General features: G+C 35.1%; 3 protein-coding genes across 4 annotated transcripts; 2 read left to right on the top strand and 1 right to left on the bottom strand.

Annotated features, from left to right (window-relative positions):
- Positions 1–4,485, top strand: LOC109005005. The gene is made up of 4 exons (XM_018983755.2): positions 1–1,296; positions 1,544–1,960; positions 2,166–2,371; positions 3,951–4,485. Exons 1-4 carry the CDS (start codon positions 852–854, stop codon positions 4,197–4,199), a joined length of 1,317 nt encoding a protein of 438 aa, XP_018839300.1. The 5' UTR covers positions 1–851; the 3' UTR covers positions 4,200–4,485.
- A 1,254-nt stretch (positions 4,486–5,739) lies between these two features.
- Positions 5,740–7,942, top strand: LOC109005007 (reticulon-like protein B22). The gene is made up of 4 exons (XM_018983756.2): positions 5,740–6,276; positions 6,894–7,035; positions 7,482–7,551; positions 7,678–7,942. Exons 1-4 carry the CDS (start codon positions 6,032–6,034, stop codon positions 7,791–7,793), a joined length of 573 nt encoding a protein of 190 aa, XP_018839301.1. The 5' UTR covers positions 5,740–6,031; the 3' UTR covers positions 7,794–7,942.
- Positions 7,897–11,037, bottom strand: LOC109005006 (probable mitochondrial adenine nucleotide transporter BTL1). Of its 2 annotated transcripts, XM_035683859.1 has the most exons (6): positions 10,947–11,037; positions 10,575–10,715; positions 9,929–10,023; positions 9,069–9,402; positions 8,654–8,891; positions 7,897–8,535 (listed from the first exon to the last, which is right to left on the bottom strand). In XM_035683859.1, the coding sequence occupies exons 1-6, from the start codon at positions 11,031–11,033 to the stop codon at positions 8,285–8,287; spliced, it is 1,146 nt and encodes a 381-aa protein (XP_035539752.1). In that variant the 5' UTR covers positions 11,034–11,037; the 3' UTR covers positions 7,897–8,284. The 2 variants fall into 2 exon arrangements, with proteins under 2 accessions (XP_035539752.1, XP_035539753.1); XM_035683860.1 differs by lacking the exon at positions 10,947–11,037 and having other exon boundaries at positions 10,575–10,886.
- Positions 11,038–17,342: the final 6,305 nt, after the last annotated feature.

The following is a 17,342-nucleotide window of genomic DNA, read 5'->3' as shown; positions in this document are numbered from 1 at the left end:
TTCTGACAATATTCTCTGTACGAAGGAGCAGTCAGTCTACTGTTGTGTGTTTTCGTGCTGCCAATCTCTCCCCATTTTCCAGAAAAATCCAACGCATTACTTCTTAATTACTCGGTTTACACTTTCAATAAAGCTAAAACAATAAATGGTTCCAGTAGTACATCCTCCATTACACTCGAATCGGAAATCACAGCAATTTAATGCTCACGAATCATGCTCCATACATCGACTGAATAAGCATTTTTTCCACTAAAATCACTACTTTTCTCTTTCACTCTTTAGCTCTGCTTCTGGGGTTTCCTGGGTGTCAATGGTCTCACGCTGCTCACACATTTCTTGATGTTATCAGATTTTATGTGTTTTTTTTTGTAATTTACTATGGGGGGAGAAGTCATTAGTGTTTTTGCTGTTTCGAGCTCGCTACAGTTAATGGGTTTTCATCAGATCTCGTTTCTTCGCGAAAAGAATGTGATTTGAAGCTGATCTAAGCTTCAATATTAGTGTTTTGTTGTTTTAGTACTGCATCGCTGTGTTTATTTTGAGGAGATGGATCGCCATTTTGAAGGGTTTACGCTTGCCAGATTCTGGCGTCAAATGGTTTCAGTAGATGCAACAGATTTTCGACCAAGGTCTTCGGGGGGTTCTGTTAGATTTTGATTGTACCATCTCACGTTGGGTCTATGAATCGTTCGGGATAGAAGGAGGTTTTTTTCTTCCTGGGAAAATCATTCTGTCTACAGAGTTACTTACTAGTGTGCTTTTTGGGATTCTGATTTGTGATTTAGAGGAAACAATCTAGTTGGTACTCTTGGCACCAGAAAAGCTTATCAACAAAGCATCGATAGCGGAACATGAATTTATTTAAAGTCAAAATATTCAGCAAGGCGCACAAACCAGGCACAGAAAAAGATTTAGAGGATAAGCCGGTGCCCCAGCCAGAGGAACCAGAGATTGAGAATGGTGGTAATGATTTGAGTAAGTCTGCTACTGCTGATCCTGCTGCTGAAGCTGAGGATGATGATGATGATTTTATTACGAATGAGGTGAAGAGGAGGTTGAAAGAACTGAGAAGAAACAGCTTCATGGTGTTGATTCCTGAAGAAGAGTCATGTGCTGAAGAGGAAGAGGAAGAGGAGGAGGAAGAGGAGGGCGAGACAAGCTCTAGTGACTGGAGGGATGTGGAAGCAGAAGCTCGGCTGTGGTGGGGAGGCTTTGATGCTGTGTATGACAAGTACTGTGAGCGAATGCTGTTCTTTGATCGGATGAGCGCGCGGCAGCTTGATGAAGTTGGTAAAGGTAGTTGCTTTAACACATTCTGTGTATTTTAGTATGGCAAACTCTTTTACTGTTGGACAACCAAACAAGCATGTCAATCTGGTGTTTGCTTGTTATGCCCCGGTTGCCTCTGTATATCTTGTGCTTACCTCTATGATATTAATGTTTATAAATTTTTCTTTTTTCATCAACGATTTCCATTCTCTTTAATGGGCTCCCATAATGGTTGTTGCGTAATGACATTGTTTAAATCCTCTCCACAATAAAGGTTGTCTAACGGGCTCTCAAGCCCCTGCAACTCCATCCCCGAGATCTGCATCTAAGAAGCTTACATCCCCTCTTCGCTGTCTTTCTTTAAAGAAGATTGAAGAACCTGATGACGAAACTGAGCACCTTCAGCAGCCATGTCATGATCCATACCAAGATATTGAAACGGCTTATGTAGCTCAAATCTGCTTGACTTGGGAAGCACTACACTGTCAATACGCTCAGTTGATTCAGAAAATCACATGCCAACCTGATAATCCGACCTGCTATAATTACAGTGCTCAGCAGTTTCAACAATTCCAGGTTCTGTTACAGAGGTTTATTGAGAATGAGCCCTTTGAGGAAGGTCTGAGGGCAGAAATTTATGCTCGATCAAGGAATCTGTTGCCTAAACTGCTCCAGGTTTCTAATATAAAAGGTGAAATTCTTGTGCATTAATTCACTTAACTTGGACAATATTGATTGGAGAAGATGAAAAATCTTTCACGTTTCACCATATGTGATGTACTTAGATCATGTGTACTGTTGTAGTAAGTCAGTATATTTTACTTTATGGAAAACGGGCTGCCTATTACTTGTGAAATTTTGCTTTTGTGTAATTTGCTTCATTTTATCTGTTCCAGGATTGGATAAAAGAGAAACGGAGGAAGAATCAACAGATCTGACTGTCCTTGCCCCTGATCTCATAAGGATCATTGAGAGCTCAATCCTTACTTTCCACTCGTTCATGAAGATGGAAAAGAAAAAATCAAGCGGCGCTCGTCACCTATTTGGAAATCAGAACCAGATTGCAATCCCTCTTCAACAGGTTCAATCATCACTGGAGAAGGTAAAGTTTCTGACTCATTAAACCTTTCCATTCATATCTGGAGGGAATGAAATTCTGCTATGTGTTCTCCTTTTCACAGCAAATGCAGATGTATTTTTTTGTTGGAATTGGATTTGATTCATTACTAAAAAAAATATTAACTTGTCTGCTGTCTGTTTGGGATCCACAAATAAATTATCACCCTTTGTTCCATCCACAGATTTTTGTTTGTGGCTGGCTTTAGACTCTTGTCAATTTACATGCAACACCCACCACCATGTTCCGACAACTGAAATAAAATTTACAAACACTATAGTGCACGTGTTTATATTAATGTTTAATATCCAAAAATTCTCCCTGCAGTGCTTTGAATATTCTTTTGGATAATGTTGCAATTTGGTTTTGATCAACTTGATGCAGCAATTGATGTAAAATTTGCCTGGATGATTTTGCTTTTGAATGGAGGAGGAATCTCCCCTTTTTACACTCCTATTTTATGTATGGAAAGGACAGTAAGATCTGATGATTCTTACTCTTTCTCTATTACCTTGAACACGAAACAAATAAAATGAAGCAAACTACTTAACATCACAATTTGACAAGCAAAGAAAGCAAACTTAATAGGCGGTCAATTTTCCTTGAAAAATAGGTGATGATTTACTAGAACAGGTACACATGATCTAGGTAGATTATAAAAGGTGAAATGGGAAAGAGCTTTCATATTTCCCAATCTAAATTTTCCTAGTTAGGTGAGTTAATCCACAAGAATTTCATCTTTTATATCAGGAAACTGGAGCAGTTTAGGCAACAGATTCTCAATCAAGCATCGGAATGTTACTAACCAGATAAAGCTGAATATGAAATTATCATATTTTATACAATCTTAAGTTTAATATAGTCCAACTTATGCAGTTAGTTTGGAGACTACGCAAAGAAGTTTTATCTGAGAATCCTGTTGCTGTTGTCTACCTTGGGTTCTTACTCCCAAGTATTGCTGTGCACTATAACTGTGGTTTGATGGTACTATGTACTGGCTGATGATTAATGAATGTAATGTGGATGCTAGGTCTAGTGTTTGTTAGGTTTAATGCGTACAACACAACCTTGTTTGTCATGTTGCATGCAGTGTTTAGTAACTACTCCGTTGCTTTCAACAATGCCAGGCAATAGGCATCCTTGTGGAAAGGTTTTTCTACCCAAAAAGATAGATTGAAGTTATTACCAATAGGAAATGATAGAAGTAGTGTCAACCAAATACCGGTGAATTCTTCTTTGAACCAGCTATGCTTTAGTTATAGACTCCATTAGAATTTGTTTATTTGTTATTTGGAGTTGAAAGGTGTGCAGGGCTTTTGAGGAATTGCCGGGTTGGGTTGGAAGAAAATTTTCACCTCTAGTATTTACATTACATTACATGGATCTGGTACATAAGTCTGTCATATATTCTTGTTGAAGAGATTTACCTTTTAGCTTATGGGACAGTTAAGGATTTAACATAGTATAAGAACAGTGGCACTGAGCTCAAACTTGACCCTACTGTTTAACCCCCATTTCTTATATTATTATATTTCTCCGATGGTCCCATTGGACTGGACTGCAGAAGGGGATAAAACTGAAGGAACTGCGCAAAAGAAGGAAAGGCTGGAAGAAGAAATCTTGGCCCCAAACAGATGAAGATGTTCAGCTATTTTTCAGCCTAATTGATGTGAAAATCTTATCCAGAGTTATCAGAATGGTGAGGATCACCAAGGAGCAGTTGTTGTGGTGTGAAGAAAAGTTGAAAAAACTGGATTTATCAGATGGCAAGCTGCGAAGAGATTCCTCCCCCATCTTTTTCCCCTGTCAATAACAGATGTTGGGACGGATGAAGGAAGCATTCAAGCATCCCCCTCTCTTTTCAGTCTTTTTGCGTTGTTGATGCTGGCTAGGAATTGATGTCCCTGTACTAGGAATGCCAATATGCCACATATAGTTTGAGCCTAATGGCAGTAATTCCTTGTTCTCATTGACAAGGTAAAGAATTGCAAAATGGCTCTCTGCTGTATGTTATTTTGTTACCCATATTGGTGTTGCAGATTAATTGTTATGAATACTTATTTTAGTATCCTAATGTGTAAGATTTTCATTTCCTTTTTTTTTTTTTTTTGAAGTTGTTCCTTCTGTATCATAATTTGTAATATAATTTGTAATAGACTTAATTCTCTAAAGAGACAATATTTTCAACCGTGAATTGTGTAATCGCAGCGTAATCACTTTAAAAAAAGTGAATAAAACATGAGATTCATATGAAAAAAATTAATTTTTTAATAGTAGGCTTATCTCTTTTTCAAAACAATTACGCGGCATTTACATACTTCACGCGGCATTTACCATTTTAGTTTCGTGCACTGCACTTTCGGAAGTTTTCTTACACTGAATTGACTAAATCGTTAGCTTTTTATCTAGAGGTGAAACTTCAAATGATTGTTTGAACATATGAGATATTGAATTTTAGATCTTGAAATGAGTGATATTCAAGACCAAGACTTTACTATTTGGGATTTGGGCTAACTTGGGTTGAAGCAGGAAAATCTTAATTATATATAAAAAAGAGTCATTTAATTTTATAATATTTCACGATTTTTCTCATCACTACATTGCTTTTCCAAAATTTCGTCAGTGTTTTTCTTATTTATTTCACCCAAAAACAGTTTTACATTTAAAGGAAAATGGTTGAAAACATAGGTTGATAAAAATATGGTTGTGGTTCACTATTATGATTTATATTTTCTAATCAGTTAAAACCTTAAAATCTTCAGTGGGTTGCTTTGATTGTATTTAATATTTGTGAGCCAACTCTCAGCAAAATATTAACATTATTAGAGCTCACTCTTCATTTTGAATTCATCATTCTAATTACACCAATTAATATAACACAAATTAAATTGCACCGGTTGATGTAGTACAATTTAAGTTGATTTTTTTTATTGACTATCTAAAGAAAATGTAATGCTATATATAGTTTTAAAGTATATAGTCTCTGTGTATTCTATTTGAAAAAAGTGGAGACTACGAATAAAAAAATAATTTTTTCATGTGAGTATTAGATTTACTTATATTTTTCAAAATAAGTATGGGATAACTACGCACTCTAAGACTGTAAATATAATTTTTTATAAAAAATAAAGAAGTATTACAGTTACAAATAGATTTAACAAAAGTAAACTTACAAACTGATATAATTTTATGTGATACAATAGATATATTTTATAATAAAAATAACTTTATAATTTAACTTATTATATTAATCTATATAAGTTTATTAATTTTTTTTATGATTAAAATATTTTTCTAAAAAAAAACATAATTCATATATGTATATATCGGTGGTTGACCGATCATGCTAATACAACTTTTACTATTTTCTTTCAAGAAAGTTCATACAAACTTTTCAACAATTTTGTGTTGAAAGTAGAAGACACTGTTTTCTTTTGAGAACGTTCATGTAAGCTTTTCAACAAATGTGGTGACAAAACTCAGCGTAATTTTGTGTTGAACGAAGAATACTTTGGTAAAAACAAGAAAACGAGGAAGAGAGAGAGAGAGAGAGGGCGGAATAGCAGATGAAAAAGGGCATAGAGGAAGATACAGAATTATGAAGATGATGGAAGTGGAATTGTAGGTGGGTCTGATAGGGGTGAGATGGATAGCAATACTGTCACTGATAGCAAGAACAGCAATAACAGCAATAACAAGAGCAAAGAGAGCAGACAAAGGAGGAAGAGCCAAGTTGGGATGCCATTGATTCTGCTTGTAACTGGTACCTTGGTGTATTACCACTGCGCCTATCGGAAAGCCAGTTTTCTCTCCTTAGTCTCCGACGTCCTCATCGTCCTCCTCTGCTCCCTCGCCATCCTTGGCCTCCTCTTCCGCCAAATTAACATCTCGTAATTGCTATTTTTCATCTCTCTCTGTTCACTTAAAGAATTTTCCAGATGTTGACACTGCAAGTCATTGGTTGTTCTACGTTGACGTGATTGAATCGTTACCGAAAATTAGGGTTTTCACTCTGAGGGTTTCTGTTTGGGGAGAAATTAGGGTTTTCAATTTCTGCTATTTTGCTTGGCTTTCCTTTTTACCTTTTTTATTTATTTTCATAACTTACCCAATGAACAATTTTGCTCGCCTCATCGAGTAAATTGGACATTTGTAATTCAACTCTTTCTCTCTCTACTCAAATTTTCTTATTTTCCCTGGTTGAGTAATTTCTCTCCCATATGGTGCTGGTAACTACTTGTTTGATTTTAGGGTTTTCTTGGTCTGTATTGAATACAGGGAAATAAATACTTTCCCGTTATCTTGGATTCATTCATACACTTGAATAATTATTTGTGGGTTTGCTCATAAGAGAAAGAGAAGAAGAAGAAAGAAATATATTAGTGGAAGAATGGTGTCTAAGATGTAATAAAATGCCAGAGTCTAGGATTTGCCCTCCATGTTCCTTCGTAAGTAGGAGTTTCCATGTTTACAGAATCTAACTTTATCGCAAAATGTTGTTTTATAGCGTACCCGTGGATCCACTTGAGTGGCAGATTTCTCAGGACGCTGCTAATAGCATTGCCGCGCGTTTAGCTAATACCATAGGAGCTGCTGAGTCTGTTTTGAGGGTTGCTGCAACGGGACATGACAAAAGGCTATTTTTCAAGGTAACACTTGTCAAGTTTAATTGTTTCCCTCAAATATTTTTTCTTTTTGTCAAATTTCCCTCTTAATCTTGAAGTATATTTTTGGCAAGCTAAAATGCCACGATTAGTTTGGTTATACAAGTACTAGTTTTTTTTTTTTTTTGTGCATTAAGAACCTGATGGTCACCATTTACCTAGTAATAAAAGGAAGCTAGACATCGCGTTTTGGTGCCTGAGGGCTTTCCTTTGTTTAAATGCAACGTTAAATTCCCATCTTATAGAAATTTATTCCATACCCAGAATATATCATCCCTGTCAAATATAAAAGCAATGGTGAGGAGGTTCATTTCATATTTAATATTATTATTATATACGTTGGAGCCAGAACTTGGTTCCTTTTTTTTTTTATGTTATGGTTGTTGCGTACAAGTTACCAGAGAAGTAATGCATGATGTAAATCTATCCAGGTGGTAGCCTGTCTTTATATTCTATCAGCTTTGGGACGATTAGTTTCTGGTGTTACAGTTGCCTATGCTGGTATGTTTCCATTTTCACTCGCATATGATGTATTTAGGTCTACATAGTGTTTGGACATCTCATGCATGATAGGCAAATCCTGAAATGTCAAGTTACTCGAGTGAATTGTTTTTCTTTGTGAGACAGGGTTGTGCTTGTTTTGTCTGTACCTGTTGGCAGTGAAGTCTCAATCAATCGGCCCATGCATGTCTCAGTTTCCAAGGGGAAGAAATGGCACTACTTCAGAGCAGGAGATCATCTAGCCTATCCGACTTGTAATTCATCATGTATGGCCTCCCCTGTTATCTTTGCTACAACTGTTGTGGTGACCTTATTGGGATAATTTTGATTAAAAGACAAAAGAGCAAGTCGAGAATAAATAAATGCAATTACACGATTCTTTTTGTTTCAATTCTTATTAGCACATAGAATATTATCTCTGGCTGAGCCGCATGGGCAATTCTAAATCAAAATGAGCAGAAAAAATAGCTGCTAGAAAAGAAATGGCCAACCATTCCATTACTCACCAGGTGTTTTGGTCGGAAGTGTCAATAATGGTGGATACATGGTGTAGCTCTAGGCCGAAACCATGAACTTCCCTGGGTGTAAGATTGGTGTCCGGACCATGTCGAATCCTTAGGCGGATTTTGGTGAGCTAGTTAGTTGGTTCCTTCCACCTTGTAATTTCCAATAAACCCCCCAAACGGTAGTCTCAACAAATTACCAACTTATGAGGAATCTTGGCGGATGCATGTCATAGATGACCTTTTCCAACTAGCAATATGTCTTTCCAAGCTTCATAAAACATCCAGGTGATGCCAGAGGATGGCATGACCTTTAAACAAGTAGCACCCCATCCTCTGTAGAGTCCCCTCAGTCCTTCCTCCCGGATGACTTCTGAGAGTGCTGCTGCCATGTGGGGTGGGCACTTGCCCTCTAGAGCTCCCACCATTAGCCTTTTCCTGGCCACCTCCAGTGGAAAACTAATTGTACTAGCAGTAAAACCTGGCCATGTATGTTATGTAAGGATTTGAATGGGGGTCTTTTTAAGCTTATGCGACAAGAAAACAAGAGAGATCTTTCATAAAGTTTACATGGCATTGTTGAAAGCAACATTTCTCACCTGCAAGAGCTCCAACCAGGAGCATCTCTGGACGATTTAAAGACTTCTTATTTTTGGCTTGGCAGTAAGATTTCTTCAATTTATCGTACATAAAATAGTAACAAGTACTGTACGGAAGCATGCCAATCAGTGTAGGAGAGATACCAGCATAGAAGGCACCTATCCCACCATCCTTGTAAATTTTGCTAATTGCAATGCTTAAACTAGGGTATACCTCACGACTGACAGTCATCCGATCCTGTGACATGAAGTTTTAAGGAAAATAATCAATTTAGGGGTAATATTTACTTGCAAAAGAGAGAAAAAAAAAACTTGTGCATTCATCATTGAAGATCAACGAGTTACAACAGAATTTTAGATCAAAATCAGATTCTAAAACTTGTATTCTCATAAGATTGTTCCATGGTGCAAATACCTTTAAAACTTCAAGGGGATGGCACACAAGTGTGCTAACAATTCCAGCAGCTGCACCGGCCACAGCCACCGGAGAAATCCAGGAGAGATAAATATTCAAGCTGGCACGACCAATATGCACCCTCGGGCAGTCGGATTGATTCCGTTTCTCTTGTGCAGATGTCATTGCTCGTTTTACGTATTCAAATGTCCCAAGCTCAATTGCCTGGGTAGGGATTATACGGAGCATATTGATTGCATTCCCAGCCCATAATCCTTGCCAACCTTGCTGCTCAATCACCTCAAGGAAACTACAGGCAATGTGTTTGGATCCAACACCAACTACCATTCTTGTCCTGAATATTCCACGTTTTTTTTTTTTTTTTTTGTAAAATGTCAAGCTACCACCACCAACCTCACAGAAAGAACTTCGACGCAACAAAAGTGAGATTATGCAACATAAAGAACCATATCAATATGCATAAGTAAAAAATATGCCAAAATTCTTGGTGATGGAGGTTTAGATAGCGAGTTGAAATGAGATGAGTTGAGATGAAAGTTGAAATAAAATATTATTTTTTAATATTATTATTGTTTTGAGATTTGAAAAAGTTAAATTAATTATTGTATTTGATGTAAAAATTAAAAAAAATTATAAATAATATGAAATGAGTTAAAAGAATTTTTGTATCCAAACCTCCCCGAGTACTGGGTAAGCTTCGGAAGTGACAGATACTTACCTTTCCCAACCATTGAAGTAAATTTGTAGATATTCGAGTGTAATTTGTAACAACATGATAAATCAAATGTATTGGAAATGTATAAACATGAAAATGATTGGAAAAAAAAAGGAAGAAGGATAAAAGATAAAACAAGGCCAACCTGATGGTCTCGAGAGGAGCAAGTACAGCTTTGGTCATGGCTCCTGCTAAAGCCCCACTAACAAACTCACCAACTTCCCTGGTCCGCAAGAAATCCTGATGTCAACAAGATAAAAGCAATTGAGAAAAAAAAAGAGCATGAACACAGGCAATTATAAATTATAACAGCAAAGGAATTGAAAAGGGAAAAACCAATCTGAAAACTCCGAAAACAAAAATGGCAGAAGTTTTTTTTGTTATCTCTTTGAAGAAAGTCCAATTTAGCAATATATTTACTGAAGTGAATCCAATACAACTGATTTCCACCGTTGTAGTTGAATCATCCTTTTGCGGGCCTTGGTTCACTTTATCAGCAACCAAGCACAGGAATTTGTAGTGCAGAAACGACACAGAAAACAGGGTTCATGAGTTCATTTCCTCTGTAAGTTTGCCCAACACAGGCGTTTCTTCCTTTGGTCTCAGCTTTTCCAGAATCATTTTCTCGGGGACAAATGAGAGAAAGATACCAAAAAAGTACTTAGATTTTATCAAAAAGAGTATCTGAAAAGTAGCGTTTCTTTCTGTTCCTTTCTTTTTAAAACTTTCCCATTATTTTTCCAGCAACCAAGCGCAAGTCATGCGTAAGAAAATAAAGAACTGACACTCACGTTGATGACAAGCCCGAAGTCTGGAACTCGAAATCCAAGCTCGAAATTTCTCTCCTTCTCGATTTCAATCTCTTTGGGAAGCATCATCATACCGTACAAGACGTCTCCAAAAGCCCCGGCGGAGCTCTTCTTCTTCAGCGACTGCGATTCATATGCCATTTTTTTTTCCAAATCAAGTGAGCAAAGAGAGAATAAACTTAATTTTCAGAGAAATACCCAGATACAATATGGACATTACTAAAGCTAAACACACACATGCACGTCCACGAGAACAAACATGTAGGTCCATACGAAGAACAGAGAAATCGACACAGATTAAAAATAAAACAAAGAGAGACAAAAAAAAGTGTTGTTCGACGAGATTTGACGTGCCTCGGAGCGGGACGAGGATTTTGGGCACATTTGGATTTGAGACAGATTTTTTTTTTTCCTCCGGAGATTTTTATCTTCTCTTTTCATTTTCTTTTCGTTTGTTTTCCGAAAATATGATGAATAATATTCTTTATTTGAGAAAAATGGGATATTGATAAACAGTTTTAATTGCCTCTTAAAAGTTTCGTGCATAAAAAAATAATTCTAATCACACTATCACAGATCTATCTACCTGATCTAATAATGATTTAATGAGTACATTTATATGATTCGTTAGATCTATTTTACGATACAAATAATTTTATAATATAACATATTATATTAAGTTATATCGCTTTCGTATAATTTTGTGTAAATCGGAGACTACATTCTCAAAGTGACGGACACTTTTTTCAAACCGTCTAGTCATCAACAATAAAAAAAATTTATATGGAAGTCTTATACCATACATTTTTTCCTATAATTACATGATTTGTTATTTTTATCATTTTATTTTAATGTTTAAATATATTTGTGTTTAAATAGAATGATAAAAATAACAAATCATACATTAGTTAGTTTAGATGTGAGGCTTCATTGTATAATTTCTCCACCAACTATATCTCTATTCAAACATCATTTTCCAATTAACAAAAGGAGCAAAATTTTATTTATTTTTTCCAACAATGAAAATATCTATCTCCGCTCCCTCATTCAACTAAAGATGAAACTCAAAAAAGTAAAAGAAAATATTTTAGTCACAAATGAATCATATAAAAGTAAATTTACAAATTGATATGACTTGATATGATACGTTGATTGTAAAGTTATTTTTATTATAAAATAGATCTAATAAATTCTATTAAGTTACATTAATTTATGAATTTATTTTATATAATTTTTTTGTATCAATGACAATTCTCAAAAGTAAAACTATGTTGTAAGCAGGGATGAGCAACCAAAAAGAAATGGATGGAAGTGAAGAAATAGCACAAAACAAAAATCTGGAATGTTGAGTCTCACTCAGGAGCGAAAACCCATGTGCTTTTTCACCTTTTTCTTTCCCACTTTTGAGTCTATCCATCTATCTTTGGGGATATATAGTTCCGTATGGGGATTGGCAGGACCACTGAAAAAAGAAGCTTGCAAACAAAGCATGGGAGCTGAAAGATGGAAAAGAGCCTCCATCTTCATCATGCGAATAATATATGTAGCTATCATCCAAAAAGTTCGAGTGCTACCAATCGTATTGAATGGGTTTTGGTCGTATAATATCATTTATTATTGGTCGTGTGAAATTATCATCTATCTTAAAAGTTTAAGAGGTATATTTAATTATTTATATTATATTCTTAACATTATTTCTCATGTGTGGTTTGCTTTGACAATATGTGAAATTACTACTTATTCTAAAAATTTAAACTAAGACTGTAAATGAACTAGTCTATTCGATAACCCGCTCGTTACTCATCTGGTTAAACTTCAAACTCGACTTATGAAAAAAAAAAAAACTCAACCGTGAAAGCAGATACCTGCTTAATTAGTAAATGAGACATACCTGACTAAACTCGATTCGACTAAGGCTCGTTAAGGCCCGCTCATTTATTTTCAAGTTGACTCATTAGCTTGACTCGATTAAAACTCATTCATATATTGATAAATATATACATACACCTATATATATGCATATATATATGTATTAGCTAATAATATAAGTATAACACTTTTATAATTAAATATACAACTTTTCTATGAATAGTCGGGTATGTACAATTGTGGTGCAACCTGCATGCCACATCAGCCCATTTTTTTGAAACAAATATTGAAAAGAGAAAACAGGAAAAGACAAAAACAACAAAAATACAGGCAGATAGAGCTTATCTTCATTTTCATGGAGCTTCTCTTCATGCTGAGCTTCTTTTCGTGCCTAGCTTCTCTTCCTATGAAACCAAGCTTCTCTTCGTAGGTTGGCAAAAATCGATTTGTTTACCATGAGTTCTCTTCGTGTGTTCTTCCACATATCGGCAAAGAGTTTTTGTATTTAGGTTTATTTAAAAAAAAATTAGGATTTGCAAATCCCTCTTTTCACTGTGGGTTCTCTTCGTGGGCTCTTCCACATTTCTACATTTGAATTTTTTTTGAAGGATTTGCATTTTTCCTATCAAAAATCAAGTTGTTCACTTTCTCTATCTTGGTTGTCAGCACTGTTGTAAAAAGTTCATTCTGAACTTCTTTATGTGTTTTCCTTATTTTGTTCATTAACTTTGGTAGGTTCTTAGGAATGAAAAGAGAGAAAATATATATTTTTCAATGAGCAAAAAAATTGAGTTAGATCTGTAGGAGAATCATCATCAAAATTAGAAAAGAGTGGCCAAAGCTTTGTATCTCACAAGGCAGGTGCTTGAACTAGTAAGCATAGAACCATTTAGATGTTATCCAAAAATAGATATATGCTATCATTATGTGTATATATTAATCATTTATGTAGGCATATAATATATTGTTATTATGGATAAATATCAACTAGCTACATATTAATTATTTATAAATTTTTAAAATCTTATAATTCAATAGAGGTTTATACTTGTTAGTTGTACAAATTCAATATTATATTTTTTTTATTTATCTAAGTTATTAATTATTAAATCTTATTCAATAAATAAAAATAAACAACTCGAGCCAAGCTCCTTTTTGGGATGAGCTCGAGTTGGGAATGTAACTCATTGAGTCGAGCCAAGTCGAGCTTGAACAAAGGTTAAATAAAAATATAGAATTCATGCTTGAGTTTTTTGAGTCTAGTCAAACTTAGCAATAGGGGACAGGGCCACCCCTTCCCCGTCCCCGTCCCTTGCCCCCCGCATGGGCGGGGGTGGGGATTTTTTTCTCGCAATTTGCCTCGTCCATGCAGGGGCAGGGTACCCCATCTGGTAAACAGGGTGCGGGGGTGGACCTCCATCCATCTGCCCCCCACCCCTCCCCTCCCTTCCCCAACCAATTGCTAGTGTGTTTAATGTCCACCATTTTTCCAACCACAAAAACAAACCCAAACCCCAGAACTCGTTGACAGAATCAAACCCCCCAAAAGAAAATGAGAGTGAAAACAAAAACCAGAAATAAATATTTTAGCATAGAGCGAACTCGAAGGAGCGAAACAACCTCTTTTGAAGATATTGAAATAGGCTCTACCCTCTGTAGTTTGTGGAGCTCGTAGACGTGTTGATTTCTTCTTTTTCCTTTATCTTCCTTCCTTATTAATCTGGTTTCTTGTGAAATATATGTATGGAAAACAAAAGCTTCAAGAACCTGCAAATGAAAGAGAGAGTCTTGCAAATGAAACTGGTCAAAGGAATGAGATTTTGAGGAAGAAGACGAAGAGGGGTGAAGCAGCGGATTCATCTACCTAAAAGGGGCAGAGGCTCAAAGACAAAAGAGATCGAGAGAGATCATGTGCGAAGAGGGTTTTGATCGAGAGAAACAAAGACGAGAGAGATCGAGAGAGAAGAAGGTTGTCGAAGAAGGCTCTAGAAAATTGAAAACTACTGATTTTTTTTTTTTTTAGGGGGGTTGGTGTTCCCCTTATATATGCGAGGGCGGGGCGGGGGAATTATGGAGCGGGGCTAAGCCCCCTCTGTCCCTCGCCTCCGCAGCTCCCCTTTCATACAAGAGCGAGGCGAATGGGGCTGGGCAGCAGGCACCCGTTGCTCACTCCTACTCGGCAAGCCAAAGACCAGCTCAATTTAGCTTGATTACAACCCTAATTTAAACTGATAGTAATAACTAATAAGTAGAGTTAATTATTTATATCCTTTCAAAGGCTGAGACATAAACAAGCAATTTCCATGGATCATAACCCAACCGAGAACAAAAAATTGGATAATCATGGATTAGAGCTTAAATTAAGTGCGTTGGTATTTTTGGGATTCCGTTGAATTTGTTGGTTAACAGAAAAAAAATTAATGCCTTAAAAAGTAATTAGATGGGCAGAGTTCGAAAAATAATCTAGAGGAGTCAGGAGTGGAAGAAATCAGAAGAAGGAGAATAGGAGGAAGAGTTATTATTATTATTATTATTATTATTATGAGAGAGATTGAGAGAGAGAGAGAGATTTAGAGGGGTTGACAATCCTTATGTTGTAGGGGCCTTAACAGAAGAAAATGGGTAGAAATCATGAGTGCGAAGCCCACTTAAAATGTTCCAAAGCCCAAAACGTTTTAAGGAAGTATCATTCGTTTAATAAAAACCGAAAGTAATCTCACTCGCTTCGTTTTTTGTGGAACCATGCATACACATGTTTGTTTAATTATATTTATTTCAATCAAACTTCTTTTTATTTATTTATTTATCTATTTCATGTAATTATATTTATTGAACCGTTCAGATTGTTAGTATCCCTACCTAGATACAGTATTAGGTGTAAGTTTCGCGCAATTTTTTTAAAATAATCATATATATATATATAGAAACGTCCCTTTAAGAAGAATTCACGTGAGTGGTGCAAATGGATGACAGCAACGTCCCTTTAAGAAACCCATTAATTAATTTATAGAAAATGATAAATTAATAGGAATCCATAATAGTCTGTAAATGAAGCAAACTTCATGTGCTAAAGCAATCTACTGATTAAGATATTGGGAATCACTTGTCCCAATGCATGATAGGGATCATATATCTATGAAAAAAATATGTGCATCAACCGGAAGTCTCAGCACACTCAACGCATTGAGTGAAAAAAAAAAAAAAAAAATCTATGAGGTGTGCTGCGGCTTCCAGTTGATGCGCAGCATACCTCTATATCTATATCTAGAATGCTGTTAGGATGCTGTCTAGTAATGATCATTACGCGTATTCTCTAGATAAAATTCTCTTTTTTTATTTTTTCTATTTTTTCTCTTCATATATTTTTAAATATTTTTTAAAAATATAAAAAATAATAATATATGAATAGCCACTTTCTTAATTAATAAATAAAAAAATATATATATATATAAAATAATAATAATATAAGATGACGTAGTAACATTATTCCCCCCTCCTACATATTATATATATATATATATATATATATATGAATATTTTGTGCTCTTAAACCAAAGTGTACGATTATTTTGTCCATCTTCTAGCTACCACCCTTAATTGACCACATCGTAAACTCCACATTTATTATTAATTTACTTACTATTTTAATATAGCTTGCAAGTTGCAATCTTACCACATTTTTTTTTTTTTTAATTTCCATGGTTGTAACTCTCCATAAATTATTTTGCAATTGCATCTGGGATGGACTTGTAATTAAAGAAAAATAAGAGAAAAAATACACCACAAGTCAACTGTCTTTAAATTAATTAAGCGTAAAGCATCATCAGTCTGTTCTATATATGCATCTGACTAAATGCTAAGCATATGCATAGTATGTATATATATAATTTTCCTTTACCTGAATATATAGTTTGAATTATAATTAATTTTTATTTCTCTTTTTTTTTACAAAATTTCCTCTCTTCTTCCACTCTGCCGCCCCGAAGAGGTTGAAGGGTCAGTCATATTTTCATTTATTTGGAACCAATTGAACATCCAACACCATAAATAATTTCCATAAATAATCATTAATTAATTCAATTTTAGTCCATGCATTGAATGAAAAGGATGATGTCCATGCATGTTCACACCCAGTACTAAGATCATGTCAACTTGTGTGCTAATTGCGTATATATATTTTTCTCTCTTTCTTTATAGAAAGATATTGGCGTTTCACATGGAATTTCTTGAGTGACATCTTCTACGACCTTCTAAGCACCCCAGAATTCAATAAATAAAGACAATTCAATTGATTAAATAATATTAATAAGAACAGAATCCAAGACAGATCAGAGATCTGTATTATAATATGAGAAATGATACTTGCAGTCGTGAGTGTGCAAGTACCGTACAGTCATTTTAAAAAAAATTAATAAATATAAGACTCATATAAAAAAAAAAATTAATTTTTTAATAGTAGATCTTACTCTTTTTCAAAGTGACTGTACGGTATTTATATATTTCACGATTATATATAAAATTACTCTTATAATATTTTGGAGAGCAACTTTCTATAGTCAATAGAGTTTCAATTGAAATTCTAAATTTTATCTCGTTTAATTAAATATTTTATAAATTCAAATTTGCATGAAATGACATCTAGGTAGCGAGTAATTTTAATTTTTTACAGAAAAAATAGTAAGGAAAAAAAATAAGTACAGAATCCAAGAGAGTCAGGTTGAAATCTAGAAGTTCATGATCACCTTGGGATTAATCATCACTAATTAAACAAACAAAAAAGAAAATCCATTGATGGGATTCGATTCCTTTAGCTAGTGAGTGCTGAGGCAGTTGCGGCACCTGCACTAACCGACGTACGTTCCCTAAATTTAATGATTTATA

This window comes from Juglans regia, chromosome 12 (genome assembly GCF_001411555.2).
Source record: "Juglans regia cultivar Chandler chromosome 12, Walnut 2.0, whole genome shotgun sequence".
NCBI lineage: Eukaryota > Viridiplantae > Streptophyta > Magnoliopsida > Fagales > Juglandaceae > Juglans > Juglans regia.
Note: the sequence above shows the minus strand (reverse complement) of the source record. Positions and strands in the feature narration are given on the sequence as shown.

Excerpts from the sequence above, each read along its gene's own strand:
- LOC109005007 (XM_018983756.2), top strand. The coding sequence starts at position 6,032 with ATGGATAGCAATACTGTCACTGATAGCAAGAACAGCAATAACAGCAAT. Across the intron at positions 6,277-6,893 it reads TTCCGCCAAATTAACATCTC|CGTACCCGTGGATCCACTTG; the intron begins GTAATTGCTATT and ends GTTGTTTTATAG. Across the intron at positions 7,036-7,481 it reads ACAAAAGGCTATTTTTCAAG|GTGGTAGCCTGTCTTTATAT; the intron begins GTAACACTTGTC and ends AAATCTATCCAG.
- LOC109005005 (XM_018983755.2), top strand. The coding sequence starts at position 852 with ATGAATTTATTTAAAGTCAAAATATTCAGCAAGGCGCACAAACCAGGC. Across the intron at positions 1,297-1,543 it reads GCTTGATGAAGTTGGTAAAG|GTTGTCTAACGGGCTCTCAA; the intron begins GTAGTTGCTTTA and ends TCCACAATAAAG. Across the intron at positions 2,372-3,950 it reads TTCAATCATCACTGGAGAAG|AAGGGGATAAAACTGAAGGA; the intron begins GTAAAGTTTCTG and ends ACTGGACTGCAG.
- LOC109005006 (XM_035683859.1), bottom strand. The coding sequence starts at position 11,033 with ATGAAAAGAGAAGATAAAAATCTCCGGAGGAAAAAAAAAAATCTGTCT. Across the intron at positions 10,024-10,574 it reads ACTTCGGGCTTGTCATCAAC|GATTTCTTGCGGACCAGGGA; the intron begins GTGAGTGTCAGT and ends TGTTGACATCAG. Across the intron at positions 8,536-8,653 it reads CCTGGTTGGAGCTCTTGCAG|GTTTTACTGCTAGTACAATT; the intron begins GTGAGAAATGTT and ends ATACATGGCCAG.